At 39.1% G+C, this 23,788-nt stretch overlaps 2 protein-coding genes and 3 non-coding genes across 5 annotated transcripts; 1 reads left to right on the forward strand and 4 right to left on the reverse strand.

Moving 5' to 3' along the window:
• Positions 1-2,199: 2,199 nt before the first annotated feature.
• On the forward strand, positions 2,200-14,213 carry LOC589995 (cholinesterase 1). The gene is made up of 10 exons (XM_030997905.1): positions 2,200-2,784; positions 4,401-4,577; positions 5,088-5,247; positions 6,884-6,961; positions 7,582-7,700; positions 8,436-8,609; positions 9,391-9,833; positions 11,674-11,868; positions 12,591-12,772; positions 13,443-14,213. Exons 1-10 carry the CDS (start codon positions 2,590-2,592, stop codon positions 13,556-13,558), a joined length of 1,839 nt encoding a protein of 612 aa, XP_030853765.1. The 5' UTR covers positions 2,200-2,589; the 3' UTR covers positions 13,559-14,213.
• A 4,519-nt stretch (positions 14,214-18,732) lies between these two features.
• Positions 18,733-20,448, reverse strand: LOC105443387 (ankyrin repeat and SOCS box protein 8-like). Its single transcript, XM_030997265.1, has 2 exons — positions 20,308-20,448; positions 18,733-19,902 (listed from the first exon to the last, which is right to left on the reverse strand). The coding sequence occupies exons 1-2, from the start codon at positions 20,446-20,448 to the stop codon at positions 18,733-18,735; spliced, it is 1,311 nt and encodes a 436-aa protein (XP_030853125.1).
• Positions 20,449-21,833: 1,385 nt separating this feature from the next.
• TRNAL-UAA lies at positions 21,834-21,917 on the reverse strand. Its single transcript has one exon. It is a non-coding gene; the product is annotated as a tRNA-Leu (tRNA).
• A 117-nt stretch (positions 21,918-22,034) lies between these two features.
• On the reverse strand, positions 22,035-22,118 carry TRNAL-UAA. The gene has a single exon. It is a non-coding gene; the product is annotated as a tRNA-Leu (tRNA).
• A 117-nt stretch (positions 22,119-22,235) lies between these two features.
• Positions 22,236-22,319, reverse strand: TRNAL-UAA. Its single transcript has one exon. It is a non-coding gene; the product is annotated as a tRNA-Leu (tRNA).
• Positions 22,320-23,788: the final 1,469 nt, after the last annotated feature.

The following is a 23,788-nucleotide window of genomic DNA, read 5'->3' on the forward strand; positions in this document are numbered from 1 at the left end:
CACTGTTTGCTCATACTTATGAAAGTATCTGATTGTTCATATCGCTAGCTGGCATACAAGAGGAAAAAAAGCGAAGGAATAAATCAATTTGAAATGAATTTTATTTACTATTGCTGTGGTCTTTTGTATTCGCTTTGCAAGGTACCGATGGGACCTTTGAGATTAAATACTGTTTTTCATTATTGTATACCGGTAGTCATTCAAAATGAATTAAGAAGTTAATGGTACATTTCAAAGTTCAGATATATGTAGTAAAATATACGCGTGCATCACCTAAGGCCTAACAAAAAAAGTGTTGTTTTGCTCTTTAGTTGCCAAAACATGGGTCGGTCGGTCGGAAATGTTTTTTTTTCTTTCCATTTTTTCCCCTTTTTTTCCCCCCCCCCCCCCTTTTTCCCCCCCCCCCCCCCCCTTCCCCCCCTTTTCCCCCCCTTTTTCCCACCTTTGTTTTCTACCTTTTTTTTCTTTCCCCCTCTTTGGGCTGATATTTCTTAGTTTTGAATGCTTTAATATTTTTTTTCTCTAAAGCCGACCGTAGATTTCAAAATTTGTGGGTTGGTCGCAAAGGGCAATACAACTTTTTTTTTTAGTCTCAACAGTTACTGCCGACAGCAGTGGAATCAATCAGGGTATGGCTCGCATCTACTCCCCCCCCCCCCCCTCATAGTAATTTTCTTTTTATTAACTTTTGTGCCCTCATTCTTGATACTTCACCTCTCATGAGGAGAGATGGCTCTTTTTTTTTTCTTCAAAAAGAAAATCTCTCCCCTCCCCCTTCTCTCTCTCTCTCTCCTTTCTCTCTCCCTCTGTCTCTATATCCCCCCCTCTCTCTCTCTCTCTCTCTCTCCCCCCCCCCCCCCCCCGTCGCACAATTCAATATATTGCTTTTAAATATCTTCTTGGAGGGCGGGGGGTACACACTATAAAAGAATTTATCTAGAAATGTCGGCCTACTTAAATGTATGAAGATTTTATTTGACTCTTTTTTTTGTAATGCTTAAAACGGGTCCGCAGAGGAATAGTTGAATGAGAGCGAGGGATTTAAATATAACTAGACAAATACAGGACGGCAAGTCAAGATTGTTCCATACGATACCGATTCCACCATTTCAGTATCTATTCACTTTATCTAGCTGATAGCCCTATTAAAGCTTGAACCAGATAATTTATCATCAAATAAATGGATATTTTGTTTTCAATCCAGGGGCGGATCCACGTAGCGATTTTTCCTAGCCCAAAGAAACGATACAAAAAATAGGATAATAACGTAAAGTAAACCTTTTTTGAAACACAAAACAAAAGCGCCCCCCCCCCAAAAAAAAAAAAATAATAATAATAATAATAATAATAATAATTGATTCACCGACCGGCTGAGTCGGCGCTAATTTTTTCCTCCAAAACTCTATCAAAAAAGGAAAAGAAGAAAGGTGCTCTCCCCCCGACTTATTCGCCGGCCGGCTGAGTCGACGCTAAATTTTGTATTAGGATTTGGCTCCCCCCCCCTTGTCGCCGGCTGGATCCTCTGCAGGCGCGGATCCACAGGGGGGGGGGGGGGGGCTGACGGGTCAACAACAGCAACAAAAAAAAAAAACAAACAAAAAAAATTCTCACGAAGAAGGCCAAAAAACCCCAAAAGTGGTCTTACCCACCCCCTCGCCCCCGCTTATTTACCGGCTGGCTGAGTCGAAATAAAATATTTCCTGAAAAATTGAACAAAAAAGTGCCTCCTACCCCCCCCCCCCCCCCCCCCCCGCTTATTCACCGGTGGTTGAGTCGCAACTAATATTTTCTCACGGATTGGGCCCCCCGTCTTCCCGCCGGCTGGATCCGCCACTGTTTCAATCTATGTTTACAATTCAGTAATACTTGGCAGACGTATGGGACATTACGGAAGCGTTAAAGTGCCATTCTACTAACGACATGACGAGATATTTCATCTTGTCAAGTCGACTTAATATCCACATAATATCCACATGAACTTTTTGTGAAGTCGACTTGGCAAGATAATTTATTTCGCCATGTCGACATTACTTTTTGGGTAGTCGACTTGGTAAGATAATATATGTCGCCATGACGACATGAACTTTTTGTGAAGTCGACTTGGCAAGATAATTTATTTCGCCATGTCGACTAATAGAAGTTGATAAGTCGACATGGTAGGTTAAATATCTTTACATGTCGACATGATATGGATATTAAGTCGACTTGACAAGATGAAATATCTCGTCATGTCCTCAAGTAGAATTAACGCTTCCGTAGGACATATACCTTGCTCTTGCCCAAGAAAGAAGTGTCTTAAAAAAAATATTAAAAAATGAGGTGTAGGCCTATATGTTGAGGAAAACAAAATAATGGTTAAAACTCTGAAATGGTGCAAAAGTTGCAACTATAAGCAACTTTATCATAGTGTCCAGCACATATTATGTAATGTTATATCTAGAAACAAACATTCCCAGTGTGTCATGGAATCTTTGTTTACACACGGACTACGTCTGCAAACATGAACAACAAACCAACCTTGCCAAACCGCATAAATATATAGTACCAGTACATCTTACAAGACAGTAAGACCGTGCGTCATTTTTGTCTATGGTTTCAGAAAGATCATTCCCTGGAATTAAAATGAAGTTTCTTTCCATCACGTTGTCGATGTTGACCTTCGTCACTGCGGTGATCGGTGAAAGTCCTCGAGTGACGGTCAACGAAGGAACACTGGTCGGAAAGACGGTGGAATTCAGTGAGAATAAGTTCATCAATATCACAAAGAATGTAGATGCATTTCTGGTAAGTAGACCTATATGATAACTTATAACGCAGATCAATATTCATTTTCCACCAGAGGTAGCCAGGAGCTAAAGGGCGACAGAGGGGCGTTCCGGGGCGTTCCCCTCTGTCTCATGAATCGCCACATTAAGCACTCTTTCGATGAATGTGAGCTAATCATTTCTATGTCGGCATATTCGCTTGAACTGCCTTCCCCTTCGGACTAGATTCATGCTAATACTTCTGTCGTAGGAAGCTATATATCACAACATCTAAGCTATATCGTGAAATCAACGTTTACCTCTGGAGGCTACTAAATATTTACCTCTGATTTATTTCTTTTAACAGTAAATATCATGATCGAAAGAACGAGTGTTGATCATGATACTATATTACACAGTATATCTGTACAGAGTATTGGCTACTAAAAATGTTTTCGTTTCAATTGACCTATATACACCTTTTTATTTCAATTTTTTTTATTGAAATTTTAAGTATTCATCATCTAAAGTAATTGTTGTTTACAGATTACCCCCCCCCCCTTTTTTTTCGGGGGAAGGGGGTGGGTGCGGTCACAATAAATCACACGCGTGACCACAGGTTTTCCCAAACTCCCTCTAGACAAGTTTATCAATTGGTCAAAATCAAACCCTTTTCGAGTTTTTCGTGCTTTTACTGGAAAATTTACCCCCTAAACAAATTTAACACATTCGAACATATCCCTTTAACAATGTCTTAAACCTGCAAAATAAAGTACTTGATAAATACAACTATTATTGATATTAATATATGCAAATCAACAGAGCATGACACGACAAAGTCCAGGAAAGCGTATCCTAAATGCGATTTTATAAACTCTACAAACATGTCGACACCCTAAATGATTCACGCTCTTCAAACTATACCCTTTTAACGTTTTGGGGGTCGCGCGTGTGTACAGCAATTTATTCGACTCCCCCCCCCCCCCCCACCCCCACCCCACCCCTCGGGCAAATTACATTTTTGGGGGGTATAAATCGATGAATAAAAGTATGCACAACGTGTGGATTAGTCCAGCCTCTGTACCGTTTTCGTTTAGCGCACCCAATCAGCTGATAAAATAACACACCCTCAACGTTGAAAGTAGACCTAGCCATTCCTCTAAATCTGGGTCCTGCATGAATACGTGTGGACGGAAATTTGGGGATTGCGCGATCAGTGGAGAGACCGCGATATGTGTGGGGGATAAAAAGAACGAACGGACTGAATCTGGACTACGTGTGGATGTGCTATGGAACAAAAGAACTTCAAAGTCCATGTACAATGATTACTTCGAAGTTTCGATAACAGGGGAAAAAAATATGATCGTGGCCGTCTTTTATGGATATAGACAACTTCCACCAAAAAAATAATTTGCTCTTAAACAAAAGGGTAGAGTTCAGAGAGAAATTTCAAAATCAGATCAAATGCTAACTTCATTTAGATCAAGACAAAATCGGTTATCGTCATTTCTCATGATTTAATATGTGATTGGCACCACAAAAGATAAGTTCAAAACAACATTAAGTTTTGACAAGATTACGTTAGCTAAGATATAAGGAATATACATTTTCATGCTGTATTTTCATTATTTTGGTGTATCCTGTTGATCTTTTTAGGGTGTACCATTTGCCAGTCCTCCTCAACGGTTCTCTCCTCCGGGACCAATGACGTCATGGTCAGGTGACAGGAACGCGACCGAGTTCTCACCAGCATGTCAACAAGCCCAATCCCTCTATTACCCGGTCATGTCTGAAGACTGTCTCTATCTCAATGTCTACACACCAAGCCCGAAGGTATCTTTTCGTTCATATTGGAATTCACATTCACAGCACAGTCACAAACACTTTCGAAAAAAACACATCAAGGGCAACTAACTGTATTGCCTAAAAATGCGATATATATAAATCACGTCCCGATGATGTATTATGTCATGATCATTTTTGAACATTCGAAAGTTGATACATCAAGGCTTATTAGGTTAGTTTTATTGGCTCTCACGATATAACCAATAAATTATGTCTTCAAATTACTTTGAATTAAAAACCGGGGATATATATAAGTTTCCGATCACACATGATTCTTTGACTGTTACGCTTTTACATCACATTTGTTCGAACACATCAAATATTTTCTCGAGAGTAAAAAAAAAATATTAAAAAATTGGACATATTCTCATGGTATTTTAGTTTATAACCACACTCGTGATAAATGAGGCAACATGGAACGTTCTGCGATTGCTTTCTCACTGTAAAGTTGTGCATGGAGGAAATCGGGAAACCAAAATTGTTTTAATTTACTCGCAGCCGTCTGGGATACCGGTCATGGTGTGGATACATGGAGGGGCGTTTTCTTCCGGGTCAGCTATGACGTATGATTACTATGGTGTTCCATTGGTTGCTGTAGGTGACGTCATCGTAGTTACCATCAACTACAGACTGGCCATCTTTGCACAGTTTTCAACCGGTATGTTTGATGGTCATTGAAGATTTTCTAGTCAGGGAGCCTGTCAGAACAGTTTAACCTTAAGTGTCACTCTTTTTTTTCTTTCATTTATCTATAACCTTTACGGAAAATGTTATTTTCTTCATTATTTTACCCCAAACTAGACCATGTGAGTTATTACCCAAATGGACCTGATGGGTATTACCATCTTTAACTGTTGAACAAGACATAATTCAATTCAATTCAAAAGACTTTATTTCCGTTAAAAAACATACAAATATATACATGTGATAAAGTACAGACAGTTTAAAATATACAAATCATGAGCATTAAATTAAATTAATTTAAACAAACTGTGAAAATGAGTAAAAGGAAAAGGGAGCACCTGTAGGAAGCTTATGTTAGCTTGTTGATTCAGGCGTCCAAATGAATAAAATAATTACACAGATATAATAACATAATAATGAGTATTGCGCATGTATTTGTTCTACCCCCCTCCCTCCCTCACTCCCTCCCTCCCACCCCCCCCCCCCCCCACCACCTCCCCCCTCCCCTTCTTTCTCTCTTATGGTAATTTACAAATTATATTTTATTTTAAAATAGGTGTTAAACTAAAACAAATTATAGGGATAATAGATATATTTTAAGATTTTTCTTGAATGAGTTTAAGTAAACATATTGAGTGAGAGAGGATGGAAGAGAATTCCATACTATGGGCCCTGTATACCTTACCGATTGTTGCATGTACTGTTTATCAATATTCCAAATGTGTAACTTTAGACTATTTCGAGTATTATATTTATGAATTTTAGAGTTAGTTTGGAACATAGTGGCAAAAGATGATGGTGCATTACCTTTAATACATTTGAATACAAACACAGCATTTTGATATTTATTTAGGCTATAAATATTGAGGGTATTTAACTGTCTAAATAAAGGTTTAGAATGGGCCAAATAATGAGAGTTTGTACAATATCGTAGACAACGCTTCTGAAGTAAAAATAAGGGTTTCAACTTAGAATGACTTGTATTTGCCCACACGATGTTACCATATGACAAATAAGAGAGAATGAGTGAATTATAAATCATAAACAATACATTTTCTGGTAAATAATACTTCAGCTTTGACAATAATCCTGTAGTTTTACTAATCTTTGTAGAGATCATGGCAATATGGGATTTCCAAGACAATGTTTCATCTATGAGAATACCTAAAAATTGAATATTTGAGACTTTTTCAATAATTGTTTGATCAATATATAATGGTGGAACTTGATTTTTCAATTCTTTTTTGTTGCACTGAGCTGTTCTAAAAAGAATACATTTAGTTTGGTCTAACTTAAGCGATAGTTTATTTACCTTTATCCACAGAGATACATTCTTCATGTGTTCATTAAACTGGTCTATCAGTGAGTATAAGTTATTATGGCTTAAGAACAAAGAAGTGTCATCAGCAAATTGTACAAATTTTAAGGAATGAGAGGAGTTGCATATGTCATTTATATATAAAAGGAAAAATAGGGGGCCTACAAGTATTCGAAAGTTAACAGTAAAGTTTTATATCTTCAAAATCCTCCCGTTTTTGCAAATAGTAAATATTATGATCATGCATGTAAACACAATTGTTTTATGATTATGTCTGATTTGTTTTACAAAGAGGACTTTGAAGCTCCTGGTAACTATGGAATGTTGGACCAGGTTGCTGCTTTGGAATGGATTTATAACAACATCGAAGGTAAGAGCGGTCTACTTATCTCTAACAATCTTATTTGAAAATTAATTGGATCTATTTCTTTATGACTTTTGTTCTGCTATCGCTCATTCAATGAGTCTGTTGTGTATTCTTGCTTAAGTCTAACAACGACTGTCGTGTAAACGCAATCGCGTCAATGAGACAATAGAGGTAGGTGCTATGTCTCGTGATAGACAATTACTATGAGAAAAATTAATGATGGCGCTGGTTGCTAGACTATAGAATGCGCTAAGGTGTTATAATGTTTGTATTCCTCAATCTACAACCAATGCATGAACTTCGATATAACTTAACTGTTGCTTATTCATAAAAAATAAAGTCAAACAAAATGATATCCTTATAAAAACCCGGGATAAAACCCCTCCCCCTCCCGCAACAGAAAAGAAATTTGGATCTACAATATCAGAAACAAACTGATATTACTTCTCCATTATTATGTATTTATCTTTCTTCAACTTCAAGCCTCGTATATTTTGGGAACTTTGCCTCATTCCTACATAACATTGTTAATTTATATTTCATAATAATATATTCATTTTTGTTTTTGAGAAGGAAATAAATGTTTATTGAAATTGAAAATTGAAAAAAAAAAAAATGTGCAGCCTTTGGAGGTAATAAGGACCGAATCACTATATTTGGAGAGAGTGCTGGAGGAGCAAGCGTCAGTTTTCATGTTCTCTCGAAACTCAGTCGAGGGTTCTTCAGTCAAGCCATTTATCAGGTTTGTCTTCGATATCATTTAACTTTGATTAAAACATATATTAAACCTTTATGCTCGACATATGAGAACTTATAGACAGCTCTTAGTGCTAGTGCAACACTGAATGTTGATATTAGAATGGATTTGTTATGTATATAGATGAAAAACATATACATTATAATAAATCAAACATTTTGTTGGGGGATGGATCGTAATGTTGCATTTCCTCATTAACGATATTAAGCTTTTAATAGTCGTCAGACGTAAAGTGAAATGTATAAACGGATGAACAAATTTGCAGATAGAATGATTATCTGAAAATACAATCTGAAAATAATCTACATCTAAAATGTTTATCAATGTACCTATAGAATATCAGCTTTGTTATCATTGATGCCATCGATTTACTTTCTCAAGAAATGTTATAATATTTCTTTATGATTGTGACGAATATGCAAATTAGATGATTTATGAATATGCTAATTTTGGGACGTTGCTCGAGTTTAGGGTGAGAGAGGTCCCGGGTTCGACTCCCGGACGAGCCCCCAATCTGTTGGGTCGGGGCAATTAACTCATATTTTGCCCTTTCACAACTTAGAATTATATCTATATAATAAGAAAACCGAGACGATTTGTTACCTATTGATCCGAATTCGTGGTTTATTATACTCAACTCGAGCAACGTCCCAAAATTAGCATATTCATATTTCATCTAATTTGCATATTTGTTACAATGTTAATAATTCTGATTGGCAGAGTGGAACAGCATTCAATCCCTGGGCCTTCAAGCACAACCCTGCTGAAGAGACGGAGAAGGCCCAAGAGCTTGGGCGATCGATGGGTTGTGATGAGGTATCATCTACTGCTGCTTTGGTCTCCTGCTTGAGGGACGTACAGGACCCTGTGGCACTCGCTCAAGCTGCCGATGCGGTAATCAATATTTATGTTCTATTTCATATTCTCATTGCGGAGCTTGAGATTACAGAGAAAGAGAGAGGGGGTGAGAGAGAGAGAGAGAGAGAGAGAGAGAGATAGAGAGAGAGAGAGGGAGAGAGAGAGAGAGGGAGAGAGGGAAAGTAAAGAAAAGGCTATGAGGGGGGAAAGCGATTGAGATAAGGAGATGTAATTGGATGTAAGTAAGTGATCACTAGTAAGTCTCAAAATAAAAAAGTTGAATACTGAAAGATAGATAGATAGATAGATAAAGAGAGAGAGAAAGAGGGGAGGACACTGAATAAAGAGGAAATTATGAGAGTGTGAGAGAGTAAGAGAGAGTTGAAGAGGAAGAGGTAAGGAGGGAAAGAGAGAGAGAGAAAGTTGTAATCGAACAATCATCGAAAGATGTTCTATTCTGATTATCAAAATTAAAGCAAGGCTAGTTGATATACTGTCAGAAAGCCATGCATTGAAAGGGACCACATGCAGCCTAACCGCTCATGATAGTGATCTCCTGCGTTCTAAATTACCTCTCTAATTTATTGAAAATATTTCATATTTCTATCTTATTGTATGCTTCGTACATGTTTATCGTATGATATCATTGTACATGATTTTCCATTTAATTACTTTTGTAAACATTTTATTCATTGCATTTGTTATTGTTCAAATGTTTGTACTTTGAATTTGAATTTGTATATTTTTGAACGCAGAAATAAAATCAATCAAACAAACAAAATTTAACTTTGTTTTCCTTCAATATTTTTTTCTTCAGATTTACCAGGCAGCCTATCCCGTGACTTTGGATGGAACCTTCTTAGAAGATACCCCAACAAATCTCTACAAGATGGGAGATTTTGCCAACATACCAATCATGATGGGATTCAATAAAGATGAAGGAACGTTGTACATTTTACAAGTTCTTCCCGAGTCCTTCGGTAGTCCGCTACCACCCTATATCAATCGCACTTCCTTTGAAAATTTCATCCGATATGTCATGATTGCCTATGACCGCAACGACGAGATCGTCAATGATGCCGTGTTCCAGGAGTACATTGACTGGACAATGGCGGATGATAGTGCTGCTGATTACTTCCAATCCATGGTTGATTTCGGCGGTGATTTCGACTTCGTCTGTACATCAGATATGGTAATGAGGATGCATACACAAGCCGGTGGTACTGTCTACAAATATTACATGACACATCGTCCTTCTGAGTAAGACATTAGTAATAGAGTGGGTGCGTGTGTGTGTGGGTGTATGTGCGTGTGTGTGTGCGTGCGTGCGTGCGTGCGTGCGTGCGTAAGGGGTCGCTTTGCCATTTTGAAAAGCAAGTTTGCCCAACAATTTCCAATTTCCAAACATGATTGCAACTAATATATAACTTTACTTTCGAAAAATCAACCTAAGTCAATTAAAAAAAACAGTGCGCCACCTATTGAAATACGCGAACGTTAGAATGACCCATACAATATGTAAAGGTGTCGTGGATGTGGATCACAAGGTCCGCGGTTCAAGACCCACCGCAGTACTATATAATGTCCTTTGGCAAAACATTGATCTACATTTGCCACTCTCCACCTAGGTGTTAAAGCTTATCTGCCATAGTTTACAGGAGGGATTAGACCGCTCTGCAAGGTCACTGGACATGTGGTTATCTCATCAACTCAGCTCTCAGTTAACATAAGAAAAAGAGGATCATGGGGGACCAATGGTCACCGATTCTGCATGGTTTGTTATATAGAGGGCGCAAGTAGCTACCAGTAGTGCAGTGGGCCTTTAAATGGGTACCCGGTAGGATGCGAAAGTCAATGTGCTTAGATTAGCAAGTGTGCGCCTGTAAAAATGACGCCTGGCTGGAATGCTCCACAGGGAGTGGAGAATGTGCAGGCAAGCCTTCGATCCTGAAAAGTGCTTTATAAGAACTAGCTATTATTATTATTGAATTTGCACTAAGTTGATTCTTTAAAAGTGGTTGCGATCATGTTAAAAGTAAACAGTAGAAATTATCGACAGATGTTTTTTTGGATAGGGGAAATCATATCTTACCCCACCCCTTCTAGTAGCCACGCCCTGTGGGGGGGGGGGGGGGGTGATCACCCCTTCCATGCCCTGCTTCCTTCTCGTAGTGATATAAGTACTCAGTTTCGCGGTCAGCTGATGCCAACCAAATAGAAACAAAATCGTCTATTAAAGGGAGGCTTTACTACTTCAGCCAGAAGGGATTAGACCACACAGCGAGCCATCGAGGTCACTGTGACAGGTGGCTATCTCATTAACTCAGCTCTCATTTAACATAAGAAAAAGAGGATCATGGGGGACCAACAGGCACCGATTGGGGAAGTTTTCTATATAGAGGGAGCAAGTAGCTACAAGTAGGACAGTGTGCCTTTAAAGCTTATCAACACTAGTGTGGCTAGGAGGGATTATACCACACAGCGAGGACACTGACAAGTGGCTATCTCATCAACTCAGCTCTCAACTAACATAAGAAAAAGAGGATCATGGGGGACCAACAGGCACCGATTGGGGAAGTTTTCTATATAGAGGGAGCAAGTAGCTACAAGTAGGACAGTGTGCCTTTAAAGCTTATCAACACTAGTGTGGCTAGGAGGGATTAGACCACACAGCGAGGACACTGACAAGTGGCTATCTCATCAACTTAGCTCTCAACTAACATACGAAATAGAGGATCATGGGGGACCAACAGGCACCGATTGGGGAAGTTTTCTATATAGAGGGAACAAGTAGCTACAAGTAGGACAGTGGGTCATATATATTTTTTTTTCTTCAAACTTTTCTGTTTTAATTATTCCTTTTCCTTCTACATTAATTGTAACCCTAAACTGAATGTGTTTTTAATTTTTGGTAAATGAATATAGATCATTTGAATTAGTATACATTATAAATTATGAACTACCCATGCATTATTTTGTAACCTATCTTTATTCATCTTTTATTATGTATACTTGTAAGGCCTATTTATTTAAATGATAATCTAAATCTATTTCAAAAATTTGATTTATATTTCGATATGATTTCTCCCCAATTTTTCAGGAGTCTTTTCAAGTATGGTGATGTAGTTCCCAGTATTCCTTGGCTTGGTGCTGGGCATGGGGAGGAGTTGACCTTTGTCTGGGGTCATCCATTCATTGAAGAACTGAAAGATATCCATGGACATAACTTGACGGACGAAGAAAAAGCTTTCTCTGTAAAGCTCATGAAATTCTGGACAAACTTTGCCAAATCAGGGTAAGGTCATAAGATAAAAGGGTTTTGAAATTGCCCTTGAGCTGATTTTTCGAAAGCCTTTTCGATATTTTTTACGGCCAAATCGAAATTGCTCATGCGGCGACACTATTTTGCTGCGGGCTCTATTTTGGTTATAGCGTTGCAAGCAGGTTCTAGGGTAAGTACAGGGTATAGGGTGAGGCAAAGATTTTCGTAAAGGGTTCAAAGGAGGATTTCGGGTAGTGTAGGTTACAGCAAATCCCGCCCCCCCCCCACTCAGTGTTATTTAGGGTACGCATATGCTCGTTCCCTCTTTTTGAAAGCACCCCCTATCTGAGGACTGCCAACATTTCCGAACCCCCCTTTCGCGGGCTTCTCGTGGGCTTTTCCTGCCTTGGAGACACCCCTAAATCAGGAAAAATGCTCAATGTACCCCCCCCCCCTAAATTCGGAATAACTTCTCAGGAGTCCAAAGAGATGAGAGAAAAAAAGGAAAAACATCCCCTTTTTAAAGAAATCTCCGGGTGAAAAGTCAAATACACCCCTTTTTTTTACAATTCTCGGGCCGGACTTTGTCGCGCGAAAAGTACCCCTTTACCGGACATTATGGCAACAAGCATGGGGTCATTCCGACCCCTGAGTGGGGGGGGGGGGGGGGGGGGGGGCGGGCAGCAAATTGTGTACGGTTTGTAAGATTTCGCTATATTCAGCTGACATTCTTACCATTGACATTGCTTCTGTAGAAGTCCCAGCAAGTCAAGTATGGACGAAGAACCTGGAGAAGGAGAGGATTTCTGGCCTCTGTATACGATCCCTGAGCTCAACCACAAGGAACTAGCCCTGCAGCTAGGCGAAGGCAGAGCTGTAAGAGCCCGACAGTGCCATTTCTGGAACGAATACGTGACAGCACTTCAAGCGTTCTCAAGTAAGACTTAAGAAATTAGGTTTTTCTAAATCTGACAATTACATAATATAATAATAATAATATTTAATTTTTTATATAGCGCTTAATACAAATGTCTCTAAGCGCTTTACAAATATACTATTACCCCGGTCATTGGATTCAGTGCTTGCCTGCCCGCACACATTGTTTGCACAATAATATGACGTGTCGTAAAGTGTTTAATGCATAACATACATTCATTAATTTAAGGGATTATGTTCCTGAATTGCATTTATTGCGATATTGTTTGTAGCCGTGGTGTATCAAAATAATATTCAGAAATAAAAACTTGACCTCATTTTTTCAGTTGACTAATCCCGGGCTTCGTTGGCCTAACTTCCACACACCAGAGATTTGCTTGTTTCATCATTTAAAAAGCAATTTTATTTTCAAGAAATGATCAAAAGATATGGTGTTGACCAATCGTCTTCCCATTTATTTTAGGACATTCATAATTATTAGGATACTCTGTAACTGGAAAAGGGATGTAATTTTATTGCCAAGACTGGGTGAAAATGTGGCAAGATGAGTACATGCAGCATACAATATCTGTTAGGGGCTACTTACATCGAATTTCGTCAACCAATCCATCCCACTAAAACGCCGACTGAAGGTATGATTTCTATCTCCAATGTGATTCTAATCATTTCAGGTTCGATTGATGAGGATGAGAAGGATTGGCGGGAGAGCTACGATGATTGGAAGGATGAGATGACGGAATGGCAACAGGCATTTGAAGAATACAAACAGCAACCAACATGCAACTAGACACATTCCCTCGCATCTTCCTTATCTCTGGGAGATATATAAATCTATATGAAATCAATAATTTCGAGAAGAAAAAAAAAACTCATAATAGAATGACTGATAAACCATTATAAGGGACTGCGTATGCTCCTCTCCTACTATTGTATACCAGAGCCTTCGCTAATATATATAGTATAGAGTCCAGTCAATGAAATATAATTTTGTATTTTTCATTAAAACCAAGACCATAAACCAAATTGTGTAATCGTGTATCAAAGCCAAATTAAGCGTCTAACATAAACTTCAAACTAACATTTTAATTTCCATTGATTAAATATTCTTAAAGGGAAATCCAACCTTCATATTAGAACTATTAACAATTAGAAAAGTAAACACTTACTGTGAAATTTTGAATGAAATCGGACCAAAAATGAGAAAGCTATGAATTCAATTTGGCTGAATCAGTATTGTCTTGTGTTGAAATGGTGGTTAACTTTTCCATTTGTACCAACACATAAAATGACTAAAATTTTGAAAAACTGTATGACTTAGGAGGATCTATTCTCTTTAAATGACCTATAATGATATGCTATGCTATCCACAATGTATTTTGAGTAATGCCCCAAGGGAGAAGGTACTAAGGTGAAAACCAGAAATTAATGATATTTTTATACACGACAAATGGGAGAAATGTCCGCGACTACGTCACAATCCACTGACCAAACTGTCAATTTTAGATTTGCATAGACTAAACGATCTCATATTTCAAGTATTCATAACTCTCTCATTATTGATGGTCAGATTTTGTTCAGACTTTCACCATTCTGTGTAGGCCTATCTTATTTTTCTACTTTCATACAAAATAATGAACTTAAAGGAAACCAAAACCTTCATACTAAGTTATTTTATTGTAAAGTTTAAGATATTTGAAAAATATCAGTGAAAATTTGAACAAAATCGGGCAAGGAATAAGGAAGTAAGAGGTTGGTTGGTTCTTCGTTTAGATGGCGCTCTTCAATCTCAAAGATTATTTGCGCCAGTCAATTTCGTGTATAGCTTTGGCGTGGGCTTCGGAAATCAAGCCCACGAGCGACTTTCCTTGGTGAAATGAAATTAATAGTGATATGGTTTAAAAAAAAAAAAAAAAAAAAAAAAAAAAAAAAGCTGCAATATTAAAATTGCATAAAAATGCACATAAAAGGCGAGATGGGAATTAGTTGCAATTGTTCATGGAAAAACCGCAAATACTTCATTTTATATATTATTACAGGATCGACATAAGTTAAGGGGATCCCTGATAGCTTTAAAAGCTATCTAAAACGATTAGTATCGTATATGTAACCCAATAATTCACGAGTAAAAATTGGGTTAGACGTCAATAATTGTTTCAGATTGGGGTTGTTCAATTTAATCCTTTCTTTTAAGAGACGTCTATCTTTGTCGTATTTTTTACAATAGAAAATAAAATGTTTAATTGTTTCATCTTCTTGACAAACTTCACAAAGACCAGTATCGTGTTGGTTAATTTGAAAAAGGTAATAATTTAAACTACAGTTACCTACTCTTAGTTGTTGTATCAAGCATTCTTCTCTGCGAGATAGGCCTTGTCTATGTATGGGCTTTGAAACGTCGCTATGCAAAGCATATAAAAATCTACCGTGTTCTGCATTGTCCCATTCTGCTTGCCATAATTTGTTATAATGGATCAAACGAGAGGCTGCCAATTCACTTCTTGTATTTGGTATAACTATGTCTATACACCTTTTCATGGCTCCTTTTTTGGCAGCCCGATCTACGATCTCATTGCCCCTAATATCGCAATGTGACGGAATCCATTCAAAAGCAACACAAACATCCTTAAACTGCAAAATATTAATTATGGATAAAATTTCATTTACAATAGCACATCTAATAAAGTATGAATCGATCATTTGTAAAGCTGACAAAGCGTCGCTAAAAATTACCACCGAAGAGGATTCAATAAATGTATTAATCCACTCTAGTGCCATTAGTATGGCCACTAGTTCTGCTCTCATAATACAGACATGGGATAATCTAAAAAATTTCACCACATTATAATGAGACACATAAAATGCGGCTCCTGTCTTCCCATCCTCGAGTTTAGAACCATCTGTATATATATGTAAAAACCCATTCCATGAATTTCCAATGCTATCTAGAACAATCGATTTTATTTCAAATGGAGGCATTTCCTTTTTTTGCACTTTGCCATGGTGTTCGAAAGACACTTGTGGTCGTGCTAACCGCCATTCTGGGATTTTCGGCAATAAGTTGGTTTGCCCTTCCACCACTACTTCGTCTCTAAAGGATCGCAGTTTAAAAGGTCCTTCTCCTATCTTCCATTCTAAGTTATTTAAATCATAGTCATCACCCAATACTTCTTTTGTTGGGTGGTTTAAAATGATTAGTCACTAGAGGGCGGTATTCAATTTGATGACATCATCTGTGGACAACTCTCCATGCCTTTTGTACGTCAAATGTCATGTTTTTCCTTCTTTCTTGTGATTGAGATAATGTACTCCCCCGAAAGCAAGATATAGAATGCAAAAAGATATTCTACTTCACATGTTATAAAGTCGGATCAAGAACACAAATAAATACGAAGAAAACAAAAAAATTGTGAAATTTTATGTACAAAAGGCATAGAGAGTTGTTTACAGATGACGTCATCAAATTGAATACCGCCCTCTAGTGACTAGTCATTTCAAAAAGCTCTTACTTCCTTATTCCTTGCCCGATTTTGTTCAAATTTTCACTGATATTTTTCAAATATCTTAAACTTTACAATAAAAGTAACTTAGTATGAAGGTTTTGGTTTCCTCTAATACAAGGGTTGGATTGCCCTTTAAAACATGGTCTGTTGATATCGAGATTTTACTAATCTTCAGTGTAGCTTAACAACTGTATTGATGGCGATTTTTATAAACTGATAAGGTTCCTATTGCATGTCAAAGGTGCTAAACAAATCTCATACTCTTATGAAAATATAAATCCTCTGTTTTGAATGTGATAAAATTTAGGTATGTCGAGTAAACGTGAGAATATCAAAATATTATTGAAGGAAAATTGCATATGAGGATCGATCTGTACATGTATATTCATTTTAGGGACGGATCCAGGAATTTCTTGCTGGGGGGGGGGGGGCACACGGTGGGAAAGAGAACATATATATATATATATATATATATATATATTTTGGTCACCAAAAAATCGCAACGGCTCAGCCAGCGGCTGAATAATCGGGGGGGGGGGGGGGGGGGGGGGGCAAGGTCACTTTTTTGGCAAGGCATTAGCTTTTTTTTTCTTTTTTTTTCAATAAAATTTTTAATAATTTTTTTGGGGGCCGGTGGGGGGGGGGGCACGTGCCCCCTGTGCCCCCCTGGATCCGCCACTGCATTTTCATTTACACAGAAGTCTGATGGTCGAAACATGACGACTTTCAAATGTACGCGAGAAAGAAGGAGAGGGAGAGAGGTGGAGAGAGAGAAAGAGAGAGAGAGGAGAGGGGGCAGGTGAAAGGAGGCAAGGAAGGTTGTCGGAGAAAAGCAAGAGAGTTTTGATGTGTTTTTTGTTTAGTGCCATGTGATTGTGTTGCTTCTGTAAACTCTATTTTTTTTTAAATTTGCCTTGGGAATCAATATAATTCTAAGGGCATATTGGAACTTTCGAGATGGGAAAACAAAGAAGATCATTGACAATTTTCATTTTTGGCAAAAGAGGCGAAACAGAAAATATTTCTTTTAGAACCATAACAATGCACTTAATTCCCCGATATAAACAATTTCACCCAAACCCTGACACTCAACAACCAGTAGTGTGAATCTCCAAGCCCCCGCCCGCCTGCCCCAATGGTAGTCTTCTAGAACTGCTCCTGTCAACACTGCGTATTGCTTTCAATATGTGTATTTCCATGACTCAAAATTTATCATAGATATGTCTTACTTTTTCTCTTACAATTCCTTTGTCGAGGCATTTCTATTGAAAGTAGACGTTACACCATTACAAATTGCTGGATTTACGTTATAATTTTTATTTTATCGAACAGTAGATTTTTGTTTTCTTACTTGGTCCCTGTATGTCTAAAACTTCTTCTTTTTTTAAGCAGAAGTATATATTTCACTCTGATTCAATAATACCTACATGTATGTCAATGCTTATTTCCTTAATATCAAACAGAAATATTTGACCCTACTTTGATAATACTTTTGTTGATTTATTTCTGTTAATTTCCATCATATTATATAGATTTACTGTGATTTTTTTTACATTCCAGAAATGATAATACTTCTGTAACTTGACATCTAACTTAGATGTTTTTCACTGTGATGTGTTAATACTTGTGTGGGTGTATACTGCATTAATTTATTTAATTCCTATTTTCCAATAGATTTGGTTTGCCCCCGTTGGGAGGGGGAGACGTTCCCACTGCCCCCCCCCTCCCCTCTACCACCAGTATCATCGCCTGACTCCGTCTCTGTGAATTACGTTACATAATTAATCACCTAATGTGATTTGATAATCTTCCTCGCTGACTTCATCTCTCAATCAGGGGGACGTTTCATAAAGCCTTTTTTCAATGACAAATAACAAAAATCAGTGACAAATCTGCTGATAACCAATCAGAAGCAAGGATTTCAGTATCTTATAACACAAATTGTCATTTGCAACAGATGACAAGTTTTGTGAAACGCCCCCCCCCCTCGCAGATCAAAAAATTTAAAGCTGTTAATCGAATAATACTGATTTTATTAGTGTAAAATGAATATCTCTTTAGTTTTAAGTAGGTCCACAGCTAGTCAATCTTGATTCCAATGACATTATCAATTGCAAGTTGTACATTACATCTCCAGAAAAGCTCTCTCCGATTTAAGATGTTTTAGGCCCCCCCCCCCCCCCCAATCCGGAGGGATACCATGCGTGTTCACAAACTCTCCCGCTCGTAACTAAAGAAAACGGTCTACCCGTATTGACTTTACACACCGGACTTTTGCTGAAAGAGGGGGGGGGGGGATGCTGAAAAAGGCTCGTATATCAAAAGAAAAAGGTCGACCCGTATTGACTTTACACACCGGAATTTTTGTTGAAAAAAGGGGGGGGGGTCGCTGGGAACACGCATATGCGTACCCTACATAACACTGAGTGGGGGGGGGGGGGGGGCGGGGTTTTAGGGCGAGTTAAGAGTTCTGTGAATCGTGTGCCCAAGGGGCAAAGCAGTCCTTCTTGTACACTGGTGTGATAATATACTCTTCAAGTTGTCGGGGAAGTTCTAAAGCCTTGCAGACGTCCTGGCTAATCCGATACGGCCTGAGAGCTCTCCTTACAGATTGGCGACATAGGTACGCAAGTGATCGGGGCGTCCTGGCAAGACGATGCAACCAACAACTCAAGTCGAACGCTTCGGGAAGAGTCAACAGTCTCGGGAGTCGGCCATCCTTGTCTGTGATCCTGATGTAAGTCGTATGGTCCATGAGTAGACAGAAACCGGCCGAATGACGGATGTTCTTTCCCAAGTCAGGAAGCCTGATGCGTTGGAAACGAGACGGCCGCAGGACAGGCTGATGTTGCTGTTCGACAACGTTGCTGTTAAGATACATGAACAGCGCCGACTTGCCCTGTGTGTTTGTAAGATCCGGGTCGGCACCTCGACCTAGAAGGCGAGTTATGATATCGGTCTGGGTACAGATACTGACGGCTAAGTGAAGTGCAGTATTCATCTCGTTATCGGGTTGGTTGACGTCATCCACAACAGGGAGAAGAAGCTTGATGCACCCAAGACCCGAATGAGCATAGTTCTTGGATGCGATGTGCAGGGGTGTTTCTCCTCGGGCGTTCCCTAGTATCGGATTCCCGCCATGATCAAGAAGTGCCGTCAGGGTCTCCGCGTGGCAGAACATAGCACAGACGTGAAGCGGGGAATTCCCATTGATGTCCCTTGCATCTGCTTCCGCACCGAACCCTACCAGAACGGTTACGCAAGATGGGATGTTATAGAAGGCCACTAGATGCAGGGGTGTCTGTCCTGACCCATCCGAGCAGTTTATATCCGCACCGCCTCTCACCAACGTTTCCACGCAGCCGACCGTCACGTCGAAATCCTGGGGTCGACTCGAACAAGGACTCGAGTGGGACACATTCGAGTGTATCCGGTTCATGAGGCAGTGCATGGCGGTACGACCGAAAGTGTCTTTGAGATTCAGGTCCAGACATGAACAGAGCAGCATCTGCAGGACAGGACTGTCCAGTGATACATTTCTTGACAGGAACATGGTGTGAAGGGGAAGCTGGTTTGAAGTGTATTTACCTCTGCTGTCAGGGACGAGGATTGCATTCCAGTTGATATTTTGCTGAAGGTGTGATATAATAGGATGTGGAAGACTCTTAATTCGGTATTCTTCAAACAGGCCGGATAGCCCCTTCAGTAGTTAAGGTACAGTTGTACCCAATATACTTAAGGGTTTTTTAAATATCTGTTTATATAGGCCTTACTTTTTTAGAGATCCGATACATTGACAAATTATTCACAAAGAAATCGTAACTCTTGATTTTTATTTCACAATAACTGTCAAAATGGTCAGGGATATCAATGACACTTTAATATTACTGGGGTAAAAATGTTCCTTCTGAGAACAGTCTGCAACTTACTGAAAGAAAGTATCTGCAAAATTCAACATCTCCACTTTCGATCGCCTGGCACAGCTTCTCACTCGTTTGGGTCACGTCAGGAAAAGCTTGTGTCAGCCGATGGTTACCGATGTAAAGGCCACTTGGATGGTGATGACGCTGATCAGGGTATCCGGTCCTACAGGGTGCGTCCATAGGACATTGTCGATGACTCTCAGAGATGATACTGAAGGGGTTCCGCTGCGAGTGGCATTGGTCCGACTCCACATCATCTGTTGTGAAAGATAAATATATTTAGTGTACTGATTCTGCAGCTTCGTAAGAGGGGGCGCAGATCACAATAGCGCAGATAAAGACGGGAAAACAGAAGAGAGAATGGTCCTTCTATACATTGAAAATTGCATTCCGAGAAAGGTATCAACCTGTTTGGAATCTCATTGGGCGACCAAGATTGTCAGAAGGTGTGTGTTAGTGGGGGGGGGGGGGGGGGGGGAGTCTGGAACTAGATCCATAACTGGATAAAAGTTTGATTTAATTAAAGATCTATTCAATGGATTAAAGTTTAATTTAAATCATCCTTCCATGTCACTTCTTTAGGGCCTACCGTTCTTTGAAGCGGCCTCGCTCATCGCTCTACAGCTGCACATTAAACTCTTCGTCGCATCTTCTTTTATGAAGTTAGAAAATATCCGCAGATGAAAATCATGAAGAGTATGAAAAGAATATCATTTTTGATCAATATAAATTTACTGGCGCCAAAAAATGCATGAGTTTCATTGCGCCTAGCTAGCTTTGCATTCCCAAAGTGCGCATTGTGGCTACCTGCGCGCTGTCTTGTCCAGGTCAACAGAGAAATTTAATGCATTATATTGATGCGGAAAGAATTATTCTTTGAAAGACTACCTTAAGAGCAGAGCTAGAGGCGGCGCCCCCCACTCACTTGTTCATGCATGTACCCCAATAGTGCCCCTATTACTATGTTAAAGCACCCTTCCCTTTTCACCTCTGATAAGTGCCCCTTTTATTTTGACACGTACCCTTTTTGCTTCGACAAGTTCCCATTTTCCTTTGCAATAAGATTCCATTTTCCACCTCATAAATTCTCTTTTTAATGTCTAGTAAGTGCTCCTTTTCACTTGTAATGAGTGCCCCCTTCACCTCTGATAAATTCTCTACTCAAATCTGAGAGGTGCCCCTTTTGCTAATGATAAGTGCTTCATTTAAAAAAGAGCCCCTTCCCTTTTTCATATATGCCCCTATTTACCTATGGAAAGTTTCACTTTTTTTGGGGGGGGGGGGGTAGCCCCGGAAATTGGAAAATTACGTTTGTTCAGTGGAACTTACTCCTCCTTTTAGTCATTATTATCAATCATTTGCAAATCCTGAATCCCAAGACAAAAAAATAATTTAAACACAGGATGAAATTAACTAGGAGAATGTTCAGAATGTGCCGCTGTATGTAGATTTGTAATCAAAGTTCGCTGAACGAAAAAAATTCTGTCTGAACCCCCCTCCCCTCATTTGAAGAATCCCTCATCAGGCAATGTATAACGTCATTTTGGTGAAGGTCAAATAATTGAATAAATGTATTTTAGAGCGAGAGACACAATAAAAGTGTATGGACTATCATAAATCTTTAAAACAGATATCTCTTTAGTACGGATGGGGTTCGAACCCATGCGGACATTACGTCCATTGGAACTTAAGTCCAACGCCTTAACCACTCGGCCACCATACTGGATATATGTGACAAAATGTAGATAATGTAGTGAAGGTCAAATTTGAATAATTTATTTGAGAGCGAGAGACACAATAAAAGTGTATGTTATCACAAATCTTTAAAAAGATATCTTTTTAGTACGGATGGGGTTCGAACCCATGCGGACATTACGTCCATTGGAACTTAAGTCCAACGCCTTAACCACTCGGCCACCATACTGGATATATGTGACAAAATGTAGATAATGTAGTGAAGGTCAAATTTGAATAATTTATTTGAGAGCGAGAGACACAATAAAAGTGTATGTTATCACAAATCTTTAAAAAGATATCTTTTTAGTACGGATGGGGTTCGAACCCATGCGGACATTACGTCCATTGGAACTTAAGTCCAACGCCTTAACCACTCGGCCACCGTACTGGATATATGTGACAAAATGTAGATAATGAAGTCAAAATTTATTTTAAAAAAGGATTTGCCGTTGTATGTAGAACAGGTGTCACATGCATATTCACCTTTTTACATAATAGCAGTGAAGGGATGTTCCTTTGTCTACCTGAGGAACTGTATATTTTGTCCGCTTTCATTGTCAGTCATATTCATAGTGTGTAGCTAGCCTCGCATTTATCTTTCAATTTGACGTCATACCCCCCGACAACTACCCCCAGACAACGACCCCTAGTTGTCGGGGGGGGGGGGTAGTTGTCCTAGAGGATGGTTGTCATAGGGGGTAGTTGAATGGTGGTAGTTGTCCGGGGTGGATGTCTAGGGGGTAGGTGTCCTAGAACCCGAATTTTTCTCGGCAAATACGCAATAATAATAATTAATAATTACAGTGCTTATATAGCGCCTAACACTTACTTTGTCAGAAGTCTCTAAGCGCTCTACAATAATGCAGCATAATTACCCTGGCTTTAGCAGTGCAGCTGTTACGCGCGCTGCGTTTCAAGGAATAAATTCCAACCAGGTACCCATTTACTTCACCTGGGTGCGCCACTAGTTTTCCTGTCGGCAGAAAAAGGAAAGAGAAAATAGGAAGGGGATCGATGAGTGAAGTGAAATTCAGTATATTCATCTCGTTATCGGGTTGGTTGACGTCATCCACAGCAGGGAGAAGGAGCTTGATGCACCCAAGACCCGAATCAACATAGATCTTGGATGCGATTTGCTTAATTACTTTGATGTTGAAGCAGGGGCGGCCGAGCGACTTTCAAAGTGGGGGGGGGGGCACCAACAAAAAAGGGCACTTTCTGGAAAAAAAGGGCACCTACAGTGGAAAATCTCAAAGCGAAAATATACAATTTTTATTTTTTTACAATGTATATACCCCTACATTGTGATTACATTATCAGGGATGATTTCAATATTTGTTTCTCTTCATACATCATACAAGATATCGCTTAAGCATCAAACTTTACAGTTGGGTGTGATGTCTGAATATGCATTTACGAGCGAGCGAAGCGAGCGAGAAAATTTTTAAAGATCTGTGAGGTCGCAGTGCGAAAAATTACATCTTATAAAGAGGAAAAAAGCTAATCGTGATGGGGTTATAAGCACATTCTCATAACGGAAGACTGAAAAGACCTTTGATAAGTAACATAATTATATAATCTTTAAATGTGAGCGAGCGCAGCGAGCGAACTTTGGGGGAAACTGCTCTTAGCCGCTTTAAATAAGGGGCACGTTTAATGATTACATGAAAAGGGGACAATTATCGAAAGGGATAAGACACTTATTAGAAAAGAAAAGGAGCACGTGTATAAGTACAAAGGATAATTATAAGAGGTGAAAATGAGGCATTTTTTCACTTGAAAAGAGGCACTCACCAGTGATGAAAAGGAGGCGTTTACGAAAATGGGAAATAGGCATTTGTTGACGGAAAAGGGGCA

The sequence above is a fragment of the Strongylocentrotus purpuratus genome, unplaced genomic scaffold (assembly GCF_000002235.5).
Source record: "Strongylocentrotus purpuratus isolate Spur 01 unplaced genomic scaffold, Spur_5.0 spur5_scaffold_4, whole genome shotgun sequence".
Lineage (NCBI taxonomy): Eukaryota > Metazoa > Echinodermata > Echinoidea > Camarodonta > Strongylocentrotidae > Strongylocentrotus > Strongylocentrotus purpuratus.